The 19,891-nt window shown below is 44.5% G+C and overlaps 2 protein-coding genes across 3 annotated transcripts in view; one reads left to right on the forward strand and one right to left on the reverse strand.

Moving 5' to 3' along the window:
* Positions 1-11,271, forward strand: part of LOC118314792 (synaptotagmin-7) — a 29,553-nt gene extending 18,282 nt beyond the window's left edge. For both annotated transcript variants that reach the window (XM_035641434.2, XM_035641432.2), the window contains 4 exons: positions 138-307; positions 713-827; positions 1,485-1,684; positions 1,976-11,271. In XM_035641434.2, coding sequence (XP_035497327.2) covers positions 138-307; positions 713-827; positions 1,485-1,684; positions 1,976-2,080 — 590 coding nt within the window. In that variant the 3' untranslated portion in view covers positions 2,081-11,271. The remainder of the gene's footprint in view (positions 1-137; positions 308-712; positions 828-1,484; positions 1,685-1,975) is intronic.
* Positions 11,272-17,775: 6,504 nt separating this feature from the next.
* Positions 17,776-19,573, reverse strand: LOC118314796 (leucine-rich repeat-containing protein 10B). Its single transcript, XM_035641448.2, has one exon. It carries the CDS (start codon positions 19,266-19,268, stop codon positions 18,084-18,086), a length of 1,185 nt encoding a protein of 394 aa, XP_035497341.2. The 5' UTR covers positions 19,269-19,573; the 3' UTR covers positions 17,776-18,083.
* Between the last annotated feature and the right edge of the window lie 318 nt (positions 19,574-19,891).

Here is a 19,891-nt window from a genome sequence, read left to right on the forward strand (position 1 = left end):
AATGCACTTTGGCCTTTGCCAAATCCATCCCTGCGAGCGCGGTGCAGATTACACTGCTCTCTTTGTACTGTCAAGAATATGAGTTTCACTCTGTGCAACTCAACCCACAGCGCTCTCTGTTTCTGTCTCTGTTTTAGGTTTCCCCTATGAGAAGGTTAGAGAGCGCACTCTTTACCTCCAGGTGTTGGACTACGACCGCTTCAGCAGGAATGACCCCATTGGAGAGGTGTCAATCCCCCTTAACAAGGTGGAACTTGGCCAGATAAAGACCTTCTGGAAGGAACTCAAGCCCTGCAGTGATGGCAGTGTAAGAGAGGGAGGGACGACCATCGGGCCCGTTAATGACCGATCCAGTGTTTACATTTCCATATTTTGTGATTACACTGAGTCTAGTAGCTAGTAAAACTAGACTAGTAAAACAAGGCTAATGCCGCCTGTTGACTGCTTTCCGCACATGAGCTTGATTGATCTAATCTTAGAGCGTGCAACGAGCCTGGTCACTGGACCATCTGTGTTCGGCACGAGGGGTTAGAGCAGAAAGGGCAGTGATGTAAGATTACTAGTGAGTTGTGTTTGCAGTTTGATAATCCCTGATGAAATCTGATATCAGACCCAGTGAATCATACTCCATGTGTGTGTGTGTGTGTGTGTGTGTGTGTGTGTGTGTGTGTGTGTGTGTGTGCGTGCATGTGTGTGTGTGTGTGTTCCTCAGGGGAGGCGAGGAGACCTGCTGGTGTCTCTCTGCTATAATCCCACTGCCAACACCATCACTGTGAACATCATCAAAGCCCGCAATCTCAAAGCCATGGATATCGGCGGCACCTCAGGTAGAGTTTGTTTAGTGCTTTCTCTCCCTTAACCTTGTTCACTCGTCCGAAGCCCTTCTCGTGACACGAGGAGCTCTGTGGCGTCACACCGCTCCGGCTCTGTGTTCAAACATTCACCGACCTGTCTGTGCAGACGACGGTCGCTGTCTGGCCCCTAAGCTGGGTCGCACCTCAGATAGCCGCAGCAGCAAGGTGACATTACATCAAGTGTCTCTCCCTCGGCCTCCCTCTCTACCCTGCTCTGTCTCTCTCCGGATATCTATGAGGATCTTCAGCCTCCCAGCAAAATGGGTGTCAGCCCAGTCTGGTGCTAGTATCAGCGCTCACTGTGAAATGCTTTTCGGGGCGTATGCTTTTTCTAAAATTATTGCTTCCTATCACAATAAGAGCAGATTCTATAATTTTGACAGAGCATGATAATGCTCCAGAATTGGCAAATCCCAGGCCCTATTTCCATAAATACTTCCTCATTTGTATGTTTCCTAGCTCAGGGGATAAATTGACCTTGAGCTCAAACTAGGTGTCTGCTTCCCTGCTGCCTTCCCTGACTTTACCAATTAGGAGGGTAATTGCAAACCTGACCCTAAAGATCACCCTGCATGCACATCTTCATCTGCCCTCTCATGTAAACTGCTGCACTCTGCGTCCACATTGCAGATCCATATGTGAAGGTGTGGCTGATGCACAAGGACAAGCGCGTAGAGAAGAAGAAGACGGTGACGATGAAGCGCTGTCTGAACCCCATCTTCAACGAGTCCTTCCCCTTCGACGTGCCCGCCCATGTGTTGAGGGAGACCACCATCATCATCACCGTCATGGATAAGGACAGGCTCAGCCGCAACGACGTTATTGGCAAGGTAACACTTCACTTTGTCTCGTTGCCCTTGGTTACAGCATACTGTATACTGTACTTTAGCACTGTCTGACGTGATATGATAGGCAGCAGCAGAATTTGTTGTCTAAAAATGTGACTAATGAAACACAAGAGAAAAGTTATTTGAGAATTCACAGGGGAATGATTCATGATGGTCATTAATTAAGGTTTCAATTGCAAATCAAATGTTTAAATTTATCGGTGATGCTGGTCTCCAGGGCTGACTGTGCTACAATAGATGATTGTCATCCCTTCTCTTCCTCCACTCTCTTAGATCTACCTATCATGGAAGAGTGGACCAGCGGAGGTGAAGCACTGGAAAGACATGCTTGCTCGGCCGCGTACTAACGTCGCCCAGTGGCACGCTCTCAAGGCCTGATTGCGACGCCCCAGCTTCTTCCATGCCCCCCCCACCCCCCACCCCCCACCCCGTCCTCCTCCTCCTCCTCCTCCTCCCACTCCCGTCCTTAGGCACAAGACTGACTTGCTGCCAGGCTGCGAAACACGGGTACAATTAGCCATCTGCTCTCTTAAACCTTTAAACTCTTTGCTTTCAAAATCTCTATTCCTCTCCGACGATTCTCTCTTCATCTGTTCCCTCCTCTCATAAGAGCCGTGTCTTGGTTTCTACGTCTCCCCCCTCTCGCCAATGGTCCCCCTGTTTCCGTCTGTCTGTATGTCCGTCTGTCCTTATGCACTTAGCCTGTGTAGGTCCGATGTTCAGTTTCTTTGTCAACCCCTTGGTTCTGAACTGCACTGCTGTCCCTGACCCGTTTAAGGTGCCAGTCCCGCGGGATCACAGAGAATCTTAAATAACGATCAAATCTCATTTAATCCTATTCTACTGACTATTCCAGGTACACAATGCTATACAGTATGTACTGTATGTACATATACATATACATATTGATATATAAGGTGTATAGTATAGATTGGCAGAGCTCCCCCTATACACATGACTAGTATACAGTATGTAATCCATAGCCTGTCAGCTGTCTCCATCTCTCCTCTCCCTTCATCTGTCACCCCGTCCTTGTCATTTGTCTCAAGTGGACTATATCCTGTCCTCCATTTCATCCCTCCTTCCTTTTGCTCAAAAGTGGTTTAATGTTCAGCTGAAGTTGTCAAAAGCAATCAATACTCAGTTTGTGATGAAACCAGCTGAACTCTGATGGAATTGTTGATACTTCTCCCTTTCGCTCTCTCTCTCTTCCCTTTTTCCTTCTCTCAAAGCTTCTTCTTCCCTTTTTTCCCCTTATTGTTCCCTCTTTCTCTTCCTCTGGCACAATATTAGTGAACCCCTCCTCACCCCTTTTGGACCCCCTCCTTGTCGTCTGTGTGCTGTGGGTGCTGTGCTGTAGCTCCAACAAAAATAGAGATTTAAAAAAAGAAGAAAAAAAACTTATCTAAACTGAACTTTCCAATGTTTGGAAGGCGGTAACACTATAGACTTATGAAATGGATCGCTCCTGATTTTTCCAGACAAAATGTCCTGACATGGAGAGAGAAAAAAGAAGATGATGATGAAAAAAAAAAAGTACCCAAGATACGATGATGTCATTTTCACAGCATCACCAACTGAGGAAACCAATTTAAGATCTTCTTCCAATGTTAAGATCAAAACAGAAGCAGAAAGCAAAGTTTGTGCTGTTGGTGCACATGCATTTGGTTGTGTGTGCTCACTTCTGTCTGTTTATCGATGCTATGAATTCTTTGTGCTGCCCTGTGCTCATGTTTTGTGCTGATGGGGGTCGAACTCGCACGGTTTTTGACTTGTATGGTGTTTTGCCTTACTGTGTGTGTGTGTGTGTGTGTGTGTGTGTGTGTGTGTGTGTGTGTGTGGGCGTGTGGGCGTGCGTGTGGGGGGGGTGTTCACAGGAGCAACACAATTCTGGCTCAGCAGAAATCTTCTTCTCTTTTCTCTTTCTCATCTTGCGCTCTTCTTGCTCTTCTTACTGCCATTGTTTCCCTAATCTCTTTTACTGCCCTGCCTTCTAAATGAGGGGAAGTTCTATCTGCACTTTTTGAAAATGTAATAACAATAATAATGATGATGATGATGATGATGACAGTTTTGATGATGATTATAGTACTGGTGGAAATGAAGGGTGGAGTATCTGAAAGGGTGCGCAGCAGTTGGGGAGAGGCGACGTCTGCTCTGTGATTTCAGGGTTTGGAAATGAAGTGGAGGACACAGAGGATGGATGTAGGGCTCTCATCCTCCTCTTTTTGTTCCTCTTATTGTCCTCGATACGCCTGTTTGTGTGTGTGTGTGTGTGTGTGTGTGTGTGGGGTGGGGTTCCTGTGAGCTTGCATGCGCCTGGCGGCAAGCTTACTAGTGTCTGAGATGCTTCTGTCCACGATGTCCATGATGCTGAACAATATGTTCATATGTGGATGCATTAGGACAGATTTGCATTTTGGCTTTAGAAAAACAAGATCGCAATGCCCTCTCTGAGTTTTTGTTGTTGTTGTTCATAGAAACTATGAACAACTGTGAAATCACAGACAGTGGGTGTGATATTAGATCATGGTCTGTTCTGCCACTGTGAGACACTGCCTGAGTGTTTGAGAGCACCAGAGTGCGCTGGTACTGGTGCCCTGCTTGTCGTAAATAAAATATGAAACGTGAGAACATGACCATGAGAAAGCAGCAACGTGAATATTGTCAGCTATTGAGAGCTTCTCACACGGATGTTTGCTCTTATTTAGTGTACTCTAACTGTCAGCCTTTGTTTTAACATTCATAAAGACACGGGAAGAACAATCCTGTCTGCTAGTCATTCCTTTTTTTTCTCACTGCAGTGGCTTTGTTTTATTTCTAAAATGAGGATCTACCTTTCAAACATCTCTCAGGATAGACTGAGCACGCAGACATAATCAGTTGTTGGTTGTTCGGTTGAGGCATCACTGCCTCTGTTAATGCAGTGTTTGTTGTTCCCACTAACGCTGGCCCCATTAACTTCTATGCCTGTTGGTCCTGCAGTGGATTTTTATCTTAGCAATGATTTGATAGCATCTTGTGTTTTCGTGCTCCTTCTGATTTATGCTAATGATAACCCGATCACCAGGAAGCAAATTGAAAGATAGCATAATTGCAGTCTAATCTTCACAAGGTTAGTCCTCATCAGTGTCTCAGTAAGTCTGGGCAGCACACAGTGTGCTGGGAGTGTGTTCTGGGCATGTGTGCTTCGTGTGAGCCTCGGCGCTGGCTGCTGTGATGCACTGATCCAGTCCAGCAGCCTTCAGAACAATTGGCCGGCCATGGAACAGGGCCCACTGTTGTGACAGTCACTGCCTGCAGTGTCACAGCACATTACTGTACCATTAGCTGGTCAGAAAGGAGCAATATAAACTTCCTTGGACCTGAGGGACTCACTGTTTGCAGGGGTAATGCAAAACACGCAGTGCTCTCATTAGTAACGATGAAGATGACGGGCAGGGATAAGGGGCAGTCAACACGAAGAAAATAATCAGGGGGGCGATCGCTGCTGAAGCTGTGAAAACCAAACCTGGTTTGAATATGCAGGTGTGCGGCGGATGAGTCAACACATTACCTCTGCCGTCTCCTTTCACTAAGATTACCCCCGTCTCAAGGAGTGATAAATTGTTATGCTACTGGGGTTTACAGTGCTTCGTCATCAGTGACCCTGTAAGCTGGGGGATATGGTTTTATTTTTAGTAGCACGAGACACAGTGCGATGCCACTGATCCTCGAGGTAGACCGGGGGCTGGACGGCTACAGGGTTGCAAATCCTTAGCATAATGTTTTTCTATTCTTAAAAGTTCCAGATTCCTGGATTTGTCTAAATTAAAGAGACTACATGACTAGTCATTCTGAAGTTCATAATTATTCTATCCCCTCTAGAAATAGCAACACATTCTATCAAAAGTGATTGTATTACTGCCAATACTTCCATCAGACTCACATTCAAAGTCATGCGTCAGGAAACACAGTGAATCAGAGAGGCGGGTAATTCATCACAGAGTCCACAAAGGTTCCTACTCCTTAAAATAACCAGCAGTCAGACGGCAGCACCATTAAAATGGATGGTAAGCTCAGAGCCAAACAGTATAAAAGGAGAAAGCAATTTCCAAATCCCAGTTTTATTATACTGCCACCTGTCCCACACCTCTAAACTTATTTCGTTTTGTTGGCAGCAACACTGTCAGCAATGACCTTCAACAATGGAGAGCGCATGAATACAGCATGGCGGTGTTGCAGCTCCTCCCATTTAAGACTGTTCTTCGGACCAACTCCGCTCAGTGCACTCCCTCTCCGCGTTCAGCCTCATCTCCGTCCTCCATCATCGCTCCGTTCCCTGGTGAAGCCAACTGGTCGGCGCAGGTGTGGGTTTAATTACTGTTTAATAACTTCGGTTTAATTCACGGTGACAGACGCAGCAAACACTGCCCAAATCTTTGCCACTGAATAAAGGCCCTTACAACTGTTTTTTCAGTTGTGTAAATGAATATTTTACACAGCATATGTAAAAAAACTAAACTAAACCAGAGACTTTAAAACAGCAGTTCACAAACCAGTGGGTGTTGTCACAGTAGGTTGCCACTTGGTTTAAAACCAATTAGCCAACATTAGCATGCCAATAGACTAAACTAAGATATTGAATGTGGTAAACGTTTTACCTGCTAATCAAGACAAACTATGTCGTACATGTTCTCTAATATGACCAAATCTCCCGTCTTAAATTAGCACCTCTACCGGTCAAAGGAGGTACGCCACAAATACTATTCGCCTCATTGTGGGGTTTTATTTGATTTGCCAACGCGTGGTTGATGAGCCTGTAACCGGTTAGGATTAGGGTAAAGGTGAAATGGCAGAGAATCAGCTCGATTACTGCACAGAATATGAGCAAATCCATTGAAATACACAAACTTGACGGACTTACCAGGTCCACGGTTGTCTACTGCTGACCTCTAGTGGCCGTGTACATAACGACCGCTAGAAGCCTGCGGCCTTTAAAATGACTTCCGCTTGAAAAACGGTTAGCTCAACGCACTGCTACTAGTGTGGCTATAGACTCTTTGACTTGTTATAAATGTGTATTGCTGGACATAGTGAAGCAAAAGTTCCATCTTCTGGACTCCCATCATCTCTGAGAGGTTGATCCTCGGGTCTGTTCCCCCAAATGTATCATTGTCACCAGCAGCATTCCCTCCTCTGTTTACTTTCTAAATGACTGAGAGCTTTATTGGCTGACCAGGTCACACCTGTTTGCCAAGGGATAAGCAAAGATATTCCTCTGAGCCTGATTATATTGTGTGTCCTTGTCGTTCTCTCAGCCCCTTTCATATTCTTAGCTAGTTTTCCTTGTTGGATATGACTCACTCTTTTGGAAAGGTGCCTGCTTTGCAGCAGTTTGGCCGATATTAAATTAAGGGTGCTCTGTGCTTTGTGTCTTGGAGAACTTCAGGTGTGTGTGGATTAAAATCAGGCAGGAGTAATCTCATCCCAGAGGGACTTGAGTTGATCTTTTATTCTGCTGAATGATATTATAACAGCTGAGGCAGCCCAGAAGTCGTTCTGGGTCACCTTTGTCATTTGTGCAGTCAGTCCCTGTGTGAGTCTCGCCCTGCGTAGACAGACCTCGCCTCCTCTACGCACCCTTTCAATTGTTTTAAGCATCTGGTGAAAACCAATGTGACTTCCCCCAATCAGGGTTCAAGTAAGCATCATTTGAATGGTAACAAAATTAATATGAAAAAACAATAAGTAATAATATATATTTTTTCTTTTTGTTCACATTCGACTGTTGGTCAGTGTGTACGTATGTGTGTGCTTGGTGTTCTTGTGTTGGGTTGATTTCTTTACAACAATGTGATAAGAATCTCCTTCTGTTTTTGAAAAACTTTATGTAAATATTGTTGGTGAAAATTAACATGTGTTGTATGCCGAGTTTGTTTTCATTTGTCACTTGAGCTGATGAAGAAAACAATGATATTCATGATAACAGTGGTGATGTTGGTGATGCTGAATCTGATTATACCTGCCCTTCTTGAATAAGGGCTTTTGATGTCTGCTTTGTTGGAGGTGTTGTGAGGTCGGGGCAAGAGAAACAAAGGGAAAGAGTGATACCCACCACATCCTGGGCCCACTGTAGCGACACTGCCACATGCCTTCATACCCTTGACCTACCCACGCTACCCACTCCGCCCCCAACACACATACAGACACACACATACAGACACACACACTTAAAGGAAATAGACAACCTACCCTGTGTTATTTATGCCATAAATCGTCTACGTGTTTTTATTTCAAACAGACTGGTTTGTAAGGGAAGGAGTAAGGGAACCGTTCACGTCTGTGTGGAGTCACTCTTCCCCGGTCGCTTGGCATCACATCTCACCCGGTCTGCTTATAGGCTTGGGGATTTACTGTAATGCCATTGTGTTAGACGGGATTGGCCCCGTGCTGACACTGATGATGCCCTCCATTGAATTTGGAGTCATTATTGCTCTGCTGGAGGCCAGACATGGGGATGGGCATGTATGGAGGGAGGGAGCGGAATTCTAGCGGAAGGAAGTTCACCATCCGTCTGATCCCGTAAAGTCAATTTGCATGCTTGTGATTTTTATTTGGGGTTAGACTCCTGATCAAGCACAACTGACTGCCGTGGACTTGCCACATAAAAGTCCCGTCTATTGCTTGGAATATTTGTAAGAAATCTCAAGTTGCTGCAAGAAAAATACAGGATTAGTGCAAGAGCCAAACTATAAACCACTATATGCCATTCATCGTGGAAATGAGGGGTTTCCATCGTCAAATACAGTAAGGCAGAATAACATTGATCTTTCCCAATGCCCAAAATACGCACACGTGCAGTATATTCAGTCCACTGCTGCATCTCAAATGTAAAAAAAAAATGCACCGGGGCTGCAGTTCAGTTATTTTCGCTGCAGGTGTCTGTAATCCCATCTCGCTATTTTCAATATGCCATAGCCCTGTGAATCTGGCTGGGCCTGCATACAGTCCAGGGAGGGAGCTGATCATTTTCATATTACTTTTAGGACTGTCCCGGCCACAGACATGATACAGTACCGCAGATACTCCCAGCAGCCGTCTGCAGGAAGGACAGTGGATACTGTCCTGCCTTCATTTGTAATACCATCCTTCAGAGGGAGTCTCACGGGGACTCAGAAAATACACACACACACACACACACACACAATCAGAAACATTTATCGATGTCTGCCATTGATCGATGCACTGAAACTAAATTCTGAATATGTTCCCCCAAATCCTTCAGAATACTTTCTTTTCTTGCTGGTTGTAAATAGACTTTGTGAATCCGTTAGAGCAGCCTCTAACTCCTGCCATAATGTGGATATTTTTGATCAGGTAGGTAATAAGCAATACACTGAATTGATCTAAATGCCATACTTTGAAATATTACTTACCAAGTCTGATTGTGACTCCTTTGCATTAAGGGATGTCGAGGGTAGCACTCCTGTTTCTCCACCTCCTCTCTCAAACGGCTTGTGGCCCACCTCTTCAACAAAGAGTGCTTTAACTCTAAAACACACAATTGTGATGTGTACAATCTAATTTAATGTATTTATTTATGTATTTTTGCCAACTTTGTATAGTGTATAAATATCTATAAATATATGAACAATGACAGTACTGTATAGATTTTAGCTGCCTGGTAAGGTTAATAGTATATACTTGGTAGACTAAAAGAAAAAGCGTAGAGCTGTTCAAAAGCCAGTTATTGAGAAGATGCTTTCTGTAAAACCTGGTGCCACTGGCTCTTTTTATATTCTAGGTTTCGTTTCGGTTTTGTTTCTTTTGTTTTTTATTCAAGCCAGTGGGATCCAAAGTGTGTGTTGTTCTTCTTTTTGTCCGTTTCTTTGTCAATCGGTTTGTTTGTTGTTATTTCTTGACAAAAGACACAGTGAGGTTCTGGCAGCCGGGAGAGTGCAGTGGAACGCAGACTGGGACCCTGTGCAGTAGTGTGTGTGTGTGTGTGTGTGTGTGTGTGTGTGTATGTGTGTGTGTGCGTGTGTGTGTGTGTGTGTTAGGTGTGTGTCCGTCCATAGTAGTGCTAGTGCTCTCTGTGCAGTGCCTCCTCCCTCCTCCCTCCTCCCTCCGAAGTAGTTTGTCATGTGACGCAGTACGTGTTAAGGTGTAAGATGGTGTTTTTTTGCTGAAGCTGGCAGATGCCCTTTCTCTTTCTCTCTCTCTCCCTCTCTCTCTCTCTCTCTTCTATGTGTGTGTGTGTGTGTGTGTTTGTGTGTGTGTGTTGCTCCTCATGTATACTCTGCTTCTTCATTACAAAGCTTCATTTTAATCCTCCACCGAGTATAGATTTCCACTTCCTCTGCTCAATTGTTCATTTACCTTCCCCGTTCAGCTGGTACCTTCACCTTCCAGTCTAATTTCCCAGTAATCCATGCTTCCTCATCTATCTGTGATTCTTTGTCCATTAGTAACTCTCATCCATCACCCACCACATTACTGTGGAGCTGGTTTATCTACAGACCTCTGTGGACCAGAGAAAGATTTAGCACCAAAAAAAGAGGGGATCCATGCAACTCATCCCAGTCATATCTCCATGGTTTCCTTGTTTCTCTGTACAAACTCTGAGGAGATGGGCAGCTGTCAGCTCAGCACACAAAGACATAAAGCAGCCATATTCAGAAGTCAAGCACAGACCTGTGACTCAAATCTATGTTGTGGTGGCTTCACTGCTGCCCTGTTTGTAGCATGAGAAAAGCCTTAAAGATTGGACCGACTACACAAAAAAGTATGTGCATTTGCAGTGGACTATTATTACCTTCCCTTTCCCACACCAGATTTATTACTCAGTATTCCAATGTGTTGCTTGGTTGCTCTGTATATATCTGTGTAGTACTTCTGTTGATGTCCTCGTATTAGGATAGTAATGGGTTCTTACTGGGTGTCCTCCGCAGACGTCCTCTTCCTCCTGCCTCGTCTCATTTCCTCCAAAACTTCAAACATTCCATTTGAATCTCAAGTGGGCAACATTTTAAAGATGATTAGACAGCAGAAGGACTGAACCACAGACATTTCCACTGGAGCCATGACAATAATCCAAAAGTTTTGTCTTTGCTCACGTCCCTCTGAGAACCGCAAAAACCGGCAACTGATAGAACACCTAGCATTGAGACCCTCACACGCGCCCCTTTGCTCCTCCGAACCCACCTCCGCGCTGGCTTCACCTGGCTCTGGGAGGTTCCCGGGTCACCGACTGGTTTGAGGAGCGACTGGCCTCCCAGGGGGAATAGAAGGGTGAGGCAGATGAGGAGGTGGGAGAGCCCCAGGAGGCAGCAGAGAGGCGCGGTCCTGTGGGTCACGTCCTGGGTCCGGAGGGAAGGGAGGGCGTCTCGAGGTCAAACTCAGTAGCACTTTAGTTTTGCGTTCCATGTTTTTTTTAGCCTCTCCTGTTTTTTGGCCGAGCGGACTGTGATCTTACTGGTTGATTTTCTCATTCTCCTCCACCCATCAGTGTTACAGAGTGTGTTGGGTGGACGGAGCCATGGAGCTGAGCTCTGATTTTGTTCCATATTAAAAAATAATTTTTACTACGCCTGTGTCCAGAGATTCATCAGTCCTTCTCATTGTGTTTTCTAAAGGTAACTTCAACAGTACATCAGCACAGACCCTGGAGATACACTATGTCAACACTGTTCCGGCTTGTTTAACATCTTACTCCAAAACCAACATGCTACCATGGCTGGATCCATAACTTGACTGCCTGATCAATTGACTGGCAGAAAATGGATCTGCAACAGTTTTGATGATCGGTCCACTGTTTGAGTTCTTTCCTGCCGTGCTCGAGGCTTGGCTCTAGGAAAAGTAGGCCCAATGTCTTTTGGTCCGTGCACCATTTGGTCCAAATTTTAATTGTCCCCAGAAGTACAATCCTAATGGTTTTTTGATCCTCTAACTTTACATCCATCGTGAGGTTAAAATGAAATATCTTGATAGCCATGGGACAGATTGCCATGATATTTGCTCCTGATTTTTGATGTCCATAGAGGAAATACTATTATACATTGATGATCCTCTCATCATGTAGCGCCTTTATCGGATCAAAAGTTCACTTTCTTCTGTGCTTTGTTTCATGGCCAATCAGGCTACTTGAGTACTAGCACTTACATGCTAAACTGTAGCCATATGGTGTAGCCCTATTGTATCCTGATGGTTTAAAAACAAAAACGTAATTACAATTAAATTAAACAGTAATGTAAATAATTACAAACTGTAATGACACCATTCCAATTTAAAAATGACCATCACTTGCTGATAATAATTCAATTTGTTCAGGTTGTTTTTGCATTTAAGAGCAATTAAAATGTATAGGCTACTGGAAAGTCTATGTTCTGAGCTTCATATCACACAGCTCCATGCTTTGCTGAACGGACCTTTCCTCCCATTTTCAATGATGATGACAGCTATTGTCATGTATCTTAATTAACACCCTTCAACTAACTTCTGACATTGTGCACTTCAGTTATGGTGAGGTTTGCTGGGTGTTGCAGGTTCAATCAATCAAATTTGTAATTGCATAAACATAAAACACATAAAAATGTGGGCTATATCCTGCAACATCAATATAATAAGAAAGTATGTTAATATCTTCCTTACAGAATAGCCTGTCTCATACATGTCAGGAAATGTACGTGTCTTGACTTAAAACGTCTTATTTTACGCCTGAACCTCCCTCCTCTCATCACTGTCTCGTTCCTTAGCATTACACGCACCAAAGCTGACTGAAACTTGAAATGGGAAAAGATGACAACGCAATTTACTCCAAACCTTCCGTGCGAGATTTGCTTATTAAGTACAGAAGTCAAAGAGGAAGCAGGGAAGAGATAAGACTGAGAACAGTGAGGCGGAGAAGCAGAGAGAGCACCTCTGAGGCCTGACACAAAAAGAAGGGTCTTAGCGCCTGAGCTCTCTCTTTATGTCTCCCTAAATATTCATTCCATGCTGTTCCGTGGCAGACATAGAAACACGCTATTGAATCGACAGAGAAACCGATGAGATTCTCCTCCCAGAGCTGCAGACCACCAGAAACAGAGTTGGGCAGGAAACAGGGGCGAGCACTGAGCCAGCCGAGCTCCTGCAGACAGGGGCCGAGGTTTCGTCCCTCCCTGAACTACAACAGACGGCTGCGGGCAAGCCAAGCACATCAACTCGACGGGAGACCCTTGCTTGCATCATCTCCATCTATTTTTAGAACCACCGCACCCACCCCCTTTTTTCCTTTATATTTTAAGCTCCCTCTGTATGAGTTATCTCACGTGTTGCAGAAGTTGCAGAGGATTTTTTTCCCCCTATATTTTCTGTATTATTATCATTTTGATCCAGAATCTGGCTTACAGCAAAGCCGTGTTACATGTGAATTATGCAGATGCACAAGCACAGACTGGTGTACTGCAGAGATGAACAATCAGAGAAGAGCTGAGAGTCTGCAGGTTTTCATTTCAAACAGAGAACAGCAGGTGCTTGCACTGATCACTTCCTCCTCTCCGACTCTCAGGCTGAAGATGTTCAAATAAGTGAAATATTCTACTGTAATCTTTGTCGAATGCCTGGTCTATTCCTGCTGTATGGATCCCTGTGAATTTATAATTAGAAATGCCAATAATGTGCGCATTGTGTTTGAGAGAAAAGAAGTAGGAAATGAGACTGTCAGTTTCAATGATGCAGGCGTTTCCCTGTAGTTATTTTCTTGGAGACGATAATGAACAGTTCCAGGCTTGGCACAACAGCATGTCAGGCAAGAAAGACTGTGGAACAAGTAACACGAGCAACAGCTTGGTAAAGATAGGCTCTGCCGACTGCCAGCGTTGGACAGATGGAGGGAAGAAAGGGACCAAGAAGTGATGTGACAGAGGTGAAAAAGGAGTGTGAGTACAAGGAAATTAAATGAAAAGAGAAGGAATGGGAAGGTGTCAGCGGAAAAGGAAAAGTGTTGAAGCGATGTGGATATTTTACATTGTCAGATTTTGTGTTTCGAAGGTGGGGCAGATGCTAAATTCAGATTTGTAGATTCAGATTTAGTGTCATTCAGAGTCCCACCTTATAATCAAATGGTGAAGAAATCAATATTGTTATTTAAGTGCCCTTACTGTGTGATTGAAGAGCATTTGACATCTGTAATATACAGTAATGTTACATCCAATGGATAGAGATCACACGTTTTATTTAATACAAATGTCAAACCTAAAAAATAGAGGAAAAAAAACAAGGATAACACTGATGTCCTAAATACACCAGGTGTCCACTCGATTCTTCTGAGATGCTTTGTGTCCAGATGTATAGATGGTGTCTGGACATTTTCTTTCGATATCAGAGGTGAAAGATAACTCTGTGTCTCGAATGGATGTTGTTATCAAGATGCCATGCAAATTTCAAGCCATCCATCATTTTTACATAACCATACGTCTTTCCTGGGTCTGGTCTGTGTACAAGGCCACTGTGGCACCACACTGTCATCCAGTGGACACTTTGAGTAACGGTCACAGCAATGTTGAGGATCAGCGATCTGTAGGTAAGGAAATTCAAAGAAATCAAAAAGGTCCGGTCAATTTTACATTGTACATTCAAAAATAACAAATTTGCCGCAAAAGGCTTTGCAACATGTGATGTATACACAACTCTCTACCCCTGAAACAGATGCAACAATTGAAATGAAACAGATACAATGAAAATGATCGATAAAGTTGTCTATATCGTATAGAATTATTTTAGATTAAAAATGGATAAATGAATTGTGCAAACACGTGTGCAGAAATAATGAGTCCAGCATTGCAACAGCAGTGCAAACCGAAAGTCCGCTTGTCACTGTTGCCTGTGTGAGGTTGTTTGTGTGCAAATGAACTCAAACAACCTCAAAGAAAAAGTCCATTTTAAAAAGATAGAGCAGATGTTACATACATAAAGCACAGACCTTGATGTAAAGTAGAAAACTGATCTGATGTAAACTATAAGCAGCTAATCTTTCTGTCTGGACTCATTCTTCTGCTCTTACACTGAATCACCCTAGCAACAGAGACCTGTTTAGCACGAAACCAGCACAAGACAGAGGTGATCAACCCGCCTGGAGTTGCACGTTCGTCTCAAGTGTAAGCGAAGGTTTCCTCTGCTGTGGCATATTCTTTTTTCTGAAGATAATTTTTTTCTGTGAATGCAAATAAAGAGGAACTTTTCCTCCTCGCTCAAACAATATTTGATCAAAGGAGCGTCCATTGCTTTGTTTCCTGCAGATGCTGTAATCACTTTTTTAGATTGCTTTGCATTTGGTTTGGATTCATTCGAATTTGTAAAAAAGTATCTTCTTGTCTGCCACTTTTATTTGTAGTTACAGCAGTTGCCCGTGTACCCCTAGGATTTTTGCAATCCATCAGTGTTGACAGTGAAGGTTTCCATTACAGCCGTCACAGATGGCTGAGCCCAGGACAGTCATGCCAACTGTTGGAACAACAGACAGCAGGGGACGACTGACCAGTGATACTCTGAGAGTCTTTAATACTTCTTACAGGGCGTCATATGCTCAGAGAGTGCACGGTGAGGGGGGAAACTTTAACTTCAACTGACACTTTGCAGTCCAACAGATTTCACCGGTTTGGGTTTCAGGATTCTGATGGTCCACATTTGTGCATTTGTCTCAGACCCAGTCAAAGTGAACTTCAATTCTTTCCTCAGACATCCCAGTGAGACAGGCCTCACAGCAAACCAGAGGCCAGCTGTATATTTACAGGCCCAGTTTGGACCACACTGATGCGTGTCCTGAGTATTGACCCCATCACTGGAGACTGTAGTAGATTTTGATTGTATCACTTCAACACCCTTCCTTCTGCTCTTCTACACTTCCCTTCCTCCACCACCACCTGGGACCAAAAGTAATCTACTAACTGTGGGGGCCACTGGAAAGGAGGTTCAACATTTTCATCTTATGGTCTTTTCCTTTAATAAATATAACTTTGGTGTTTGGAGCTGTTATTTGGAGTATTTACGTTGTTGTTTTTTTCTCTGTTGTGTTGTGTTTTTAGGAGCCAGCAGGGCATCTTCTAAATGCTCCAAACAGCCAGATTTTCCCTAATACACATTTTGATTGTTCACACTTCACTACACATTATGAAAACATGTAAGTGTAGTGGTACTTTCAGCAGTGATGAAGCAAGTGTTTAGATCCTCCACTTAAAGGAGCAGGAAGAGATTTTAATCCAATAAACCTTTTGTAAAATTCAGCGGTCCACTAGATGTCGGTTCTGTGTGGTTTGTCGGCTCAGCCCCCTGGCTCTGAAAATTGAATACAAACCCCAACCAAAAAAAGAACGGTGCGGACCGCACCACACAACACCGTTAGTTCAGTCTGTGATCTTGCTAACAAATTAGTCAGAGTATTTATTTTCTCCAAGAAGACGGTAGTTTGCACATGAATAAAGTATGTGTGGCTTGTGACGAACAGTTCCAGTATAACATTTCATTATAATCAAATCCTGAAAACCTTAATCACGCCCACATCGGTGGTGTTTTACAATAGACCTGTCAAAAAAAACAAAACTTATTTTCTTCTCTTTGTTAAGTCCTTTTTGTTTGGGTTGAAAATCTGCCAGTCAGACAATTGTGTGAAGTAAGTGGTGTGAAAGCCAAAGAGGGAGTGAAGGAGATGATGCATTGTCTTTGACTGCCTCCCTCTCACTGACCTACAGAGAATGAGAGGAGTGTAAACCAATGAGCAAAATAATTACACTCAGACTGAGTATGGCACTGATTCCCATGGACGTCTGCAGTGTGTCAGACCATTTGCCACCCACAGCTTTGGAATGAGCAGCAGCACCGAGGAGGAGGATCAAGTGTGTTCAGTATACCACAGCTCCATACAGGATACATGCTTCCAACCAACTGTCAGACACTGCAGTCGCCTTACCAGAAGTCAGATAAAGTAGATAGCTGTCAAAACATGAAATACATAAAACCAAAGAAATAATGTCTGCAATGAATTGTTTGAGTCAGACAAGTATAGATAATAGATGAGAGTTTTATTATTTGCCAATACATCTACCTGAGGTGAACAGCTAAATGATTTTTTCTCATTCCAGCAGCTCTTTGGCCTGTCAAACGTAGAGCCTTTCGGCCAGTCCAACATTTTGATCTGGAGTGAAATATTTCCGCAACTGCTGGACGAGCTGACATGAAATTCATTCATCAACAGAGGTTGAATCCTGATCACTTTGCTGACTGTAACGGCATATTTCAAGTGATTTCTATAACAAAAAATATATGTTTGTATATGTTATGAATACAGTTTCATGTGCAAAAGGGACAATGTTGCATGTGTTTCTTAATGTTTTTTTATTTTTGAGGAGCAATAATCAGCTTGAGTCTGTTCTGCTGACGTTTCCCGAGCACGGACGCTGTCACTCTACCACACGAGAACAGGGATAAATATTTCAGCACTGGGATAAATATTTCACTCTTTCAATGAGATGTGAGAAAAGGATATGTGGAGGGACGGAGGATTAGATTACATGTGAGCCCCACATGCATAATGAGTGAAGAGATGAGAGGAGAACAAGGACCAGGCCTGCTTCATGTTGGAGATGGAGGTAGAAAAGGTGTAGTCAGGGTCTGGGTCTCTGACCTGCAGAGGGTTTCAGGTTTTTTTTTTATGTGAATACAACATTTCTGTTCATGCTTTTCATGTCGTCTTTTTCTCCCTATGGACTTACCTTTTATGGTGAGGCACCCCAGCTATTCAACGCTGTAATAATCCTGCTCGTCTCCCTCTCTTTCTTGGCGCTGACACTCACAGGAGTGCTTACACAACACTGAAGGTTCAGGGGGGGTTGTGTTTAGCAGGTCATAAATGGTTTGTAAATGTAAATCCAATACTCACATTTACATGCGCGCAAGACCTCGGTTATAAAAATAGCAGTGAGTTAAGCAGAGGTGCCCTGGCAAGCACATAAAACAGACACTGGCCATGACGTGTGGAAATACTACAGTTTGCGGAACGTGGTGCTTTCACCGGTTCCGAATTCAGAAATATCTTTTCATAAATGATTGACACTGACTTTCGTAGAAGGAGTCAATATTTAATAATGGAAGACTTGGTCTCCTGTGTACACTCAAAAAACAACCCTCATGTCAAATAGCCATACACACTCAAGACCAACACACTCACTTCATCTGAGTCCTGCTCTGATTTGGTCATTTTTACAGTATCATAATGCCCAACCTTGTTTTCACAGTTAACAATGGATTAGAAATTAGCAGCACGTTTAGAAAATTTCCCCCCCTGCCCTGTGTCAGCTTCTTCAAAAAAACTCCACCTTCCTGCAGATCAACTGGATGTACGAGGGGTTTTTTTTTTCAAGTCCCTTCATCTTGTCTCCTCCTCCTCTTCCTCATACTCATAGTCCATCTGAACCCTGTCGTACTCCAGCTCATCGCCCTCATACTCAAACCCCTCTCCTTCACATATCAGCTCCTCCGTCTCATATTCTACACCCTCTTCATCATATTCAAGTTCAGCTCCATCGTACTCTGTGAATGGCAGCTCCACTTGCCCCTCCTCCTCCTCCTTAACCAGGGGCTCTTCCTCTTTAACGTCTGTATCCTCCATGGTCACTGCAGCTTCAGTTCTAGCTTGTTTTGAGCTGCTGTTCTTCAAGATGCCATGAATCACCGGCTCCTCACCTGCCAGAGCTAACTCCTCGGCCTCTTCCTCTGTGGCCTTTCGCTGCCTCTCCTTCGCCTCACGTGCCTCCAGGAACTCCGCAGCCCCTTCTCCGACAACGAGCACCTCCTCACCCACTTTAGGAGGGTCCTTAACCGGGTTGTGGTCGTAGGAGAACAGGCGTAGAGCTGTGAGGCGCCTCAGACTGGGAAACTTTGATATCTTATTGCGGTCGAGGTCTAAGATCTCCAGGTTTTCCATGCGCAGCAGGACTCTGGGAAAGGAATCAAAGCGGTTCCCGTACAGCCACAAGCCCCTCAACGCTTCCATACGCGGCAGGTCAGGAGGCAGCGCCTTCAGCCGGTTGTCCCCGATCTGAAGGGACTTGAGGTTGGGCAGGTCGTAGAGCTCCTGTGGAAAGCTTTGGAAGTAGTTGCTCTCTACCCACAGGCAGCGCAGACTCTGCAGGTTCCTCAGCTCAGGTGGGAGGCTCATCAGCCGGTTGCTGCCCAGGTAGAGGCGAGTGAGGTTAGTGAGCTGGCAGACGGCCGGAGGAACGTCCTCCATCTTGTTGAAGTCGAGGGCTAGTATACGCAGACCCTGCAGCTGGGAGATGCTGCCCGGCAAAGTGCGCAGGCTGTTTCCGCAAACATACAGCTTCTCCAGGTGCAACAGTCCACAAACACGTGACGGCAAACGCTTAAATTTTCGGTAGGCCAAGTCCAGGACTGGGTCTCCACTCTCGAACAACTCCTCCACCCCCATTGGGAGGTCTCCCTCAACCTCCAGCTCTTCCTTTTTCTTCTCCTCTGGGATTTCTTTCTCCTCGCCATCCTTTCCCCCCTCCTCGTCTTCCTCTCCCTCTCCCTTCCTGGAGGAGTTGCCCATGCTGCGACCTGCAGCCCCTGACTACTATGTCAGTCAGGACAGAGTCATATGATGAGGTGAGTGTCTGTGACACGTTAACCCTCCACCTGGGAGCTGCTGTTGGTTTGTGGTTGAACCCAGCGGCCGCAAACGGCATCATGGTCCGAGCCAATTAACACTCTTGCAGCCATGGCACAGCAGTTTGTCAGGTTACTCTCTGTCAATCTATGTAGAGCTCCATTATAAAATCAACAGTGGCAAACATCTAGAAAGATTGGAGTAATAGTAACGGTAGTAATAAAAATAATAATAATAATAATAATAATAATAATAATAATAATAATAATAGTAATATTGTTGCTGGGACTAAGGCTCAACAAAGTACAGCTGAATCTTGGTCTAGAGTTGATTCTTGCAGTCCTTACTCTTTCCTCCCCTCTTTACCCTGCTCGAGGCTCTTCAGAGGCAGATTACGCGCGGCTCTGGGGCCACCTGTTCACGTGATCCGGTCTCTGTCTGCGCACGGAAAAAGTGCCACTTTGGATAGTTTGTTGCTCGCCCCCTCCAGCTCAGTGACCTGGCCGGCGGCAAAGAAAAACAGTTAATGGAAGTCTGTCCACGAGTTAATGCCGCTGCCCTCCATT

Source organism: Scophthalmus maximus, chromosome 7 (assembly GCF_022379125.1).
Source record: "Scophthalmus maximus strain ysfricsl-2021 chromosome 7, ASM2237912v1, whole genome shotgun sequence".
In the NCBI taxonomy this organism is placed as follows: Eukaryota; Metazoa; Chordata; class Actinopteri; order Pleuronectiformes; family Scophthalmidae; genus Scophthalmus; species Scophthalmus maximus.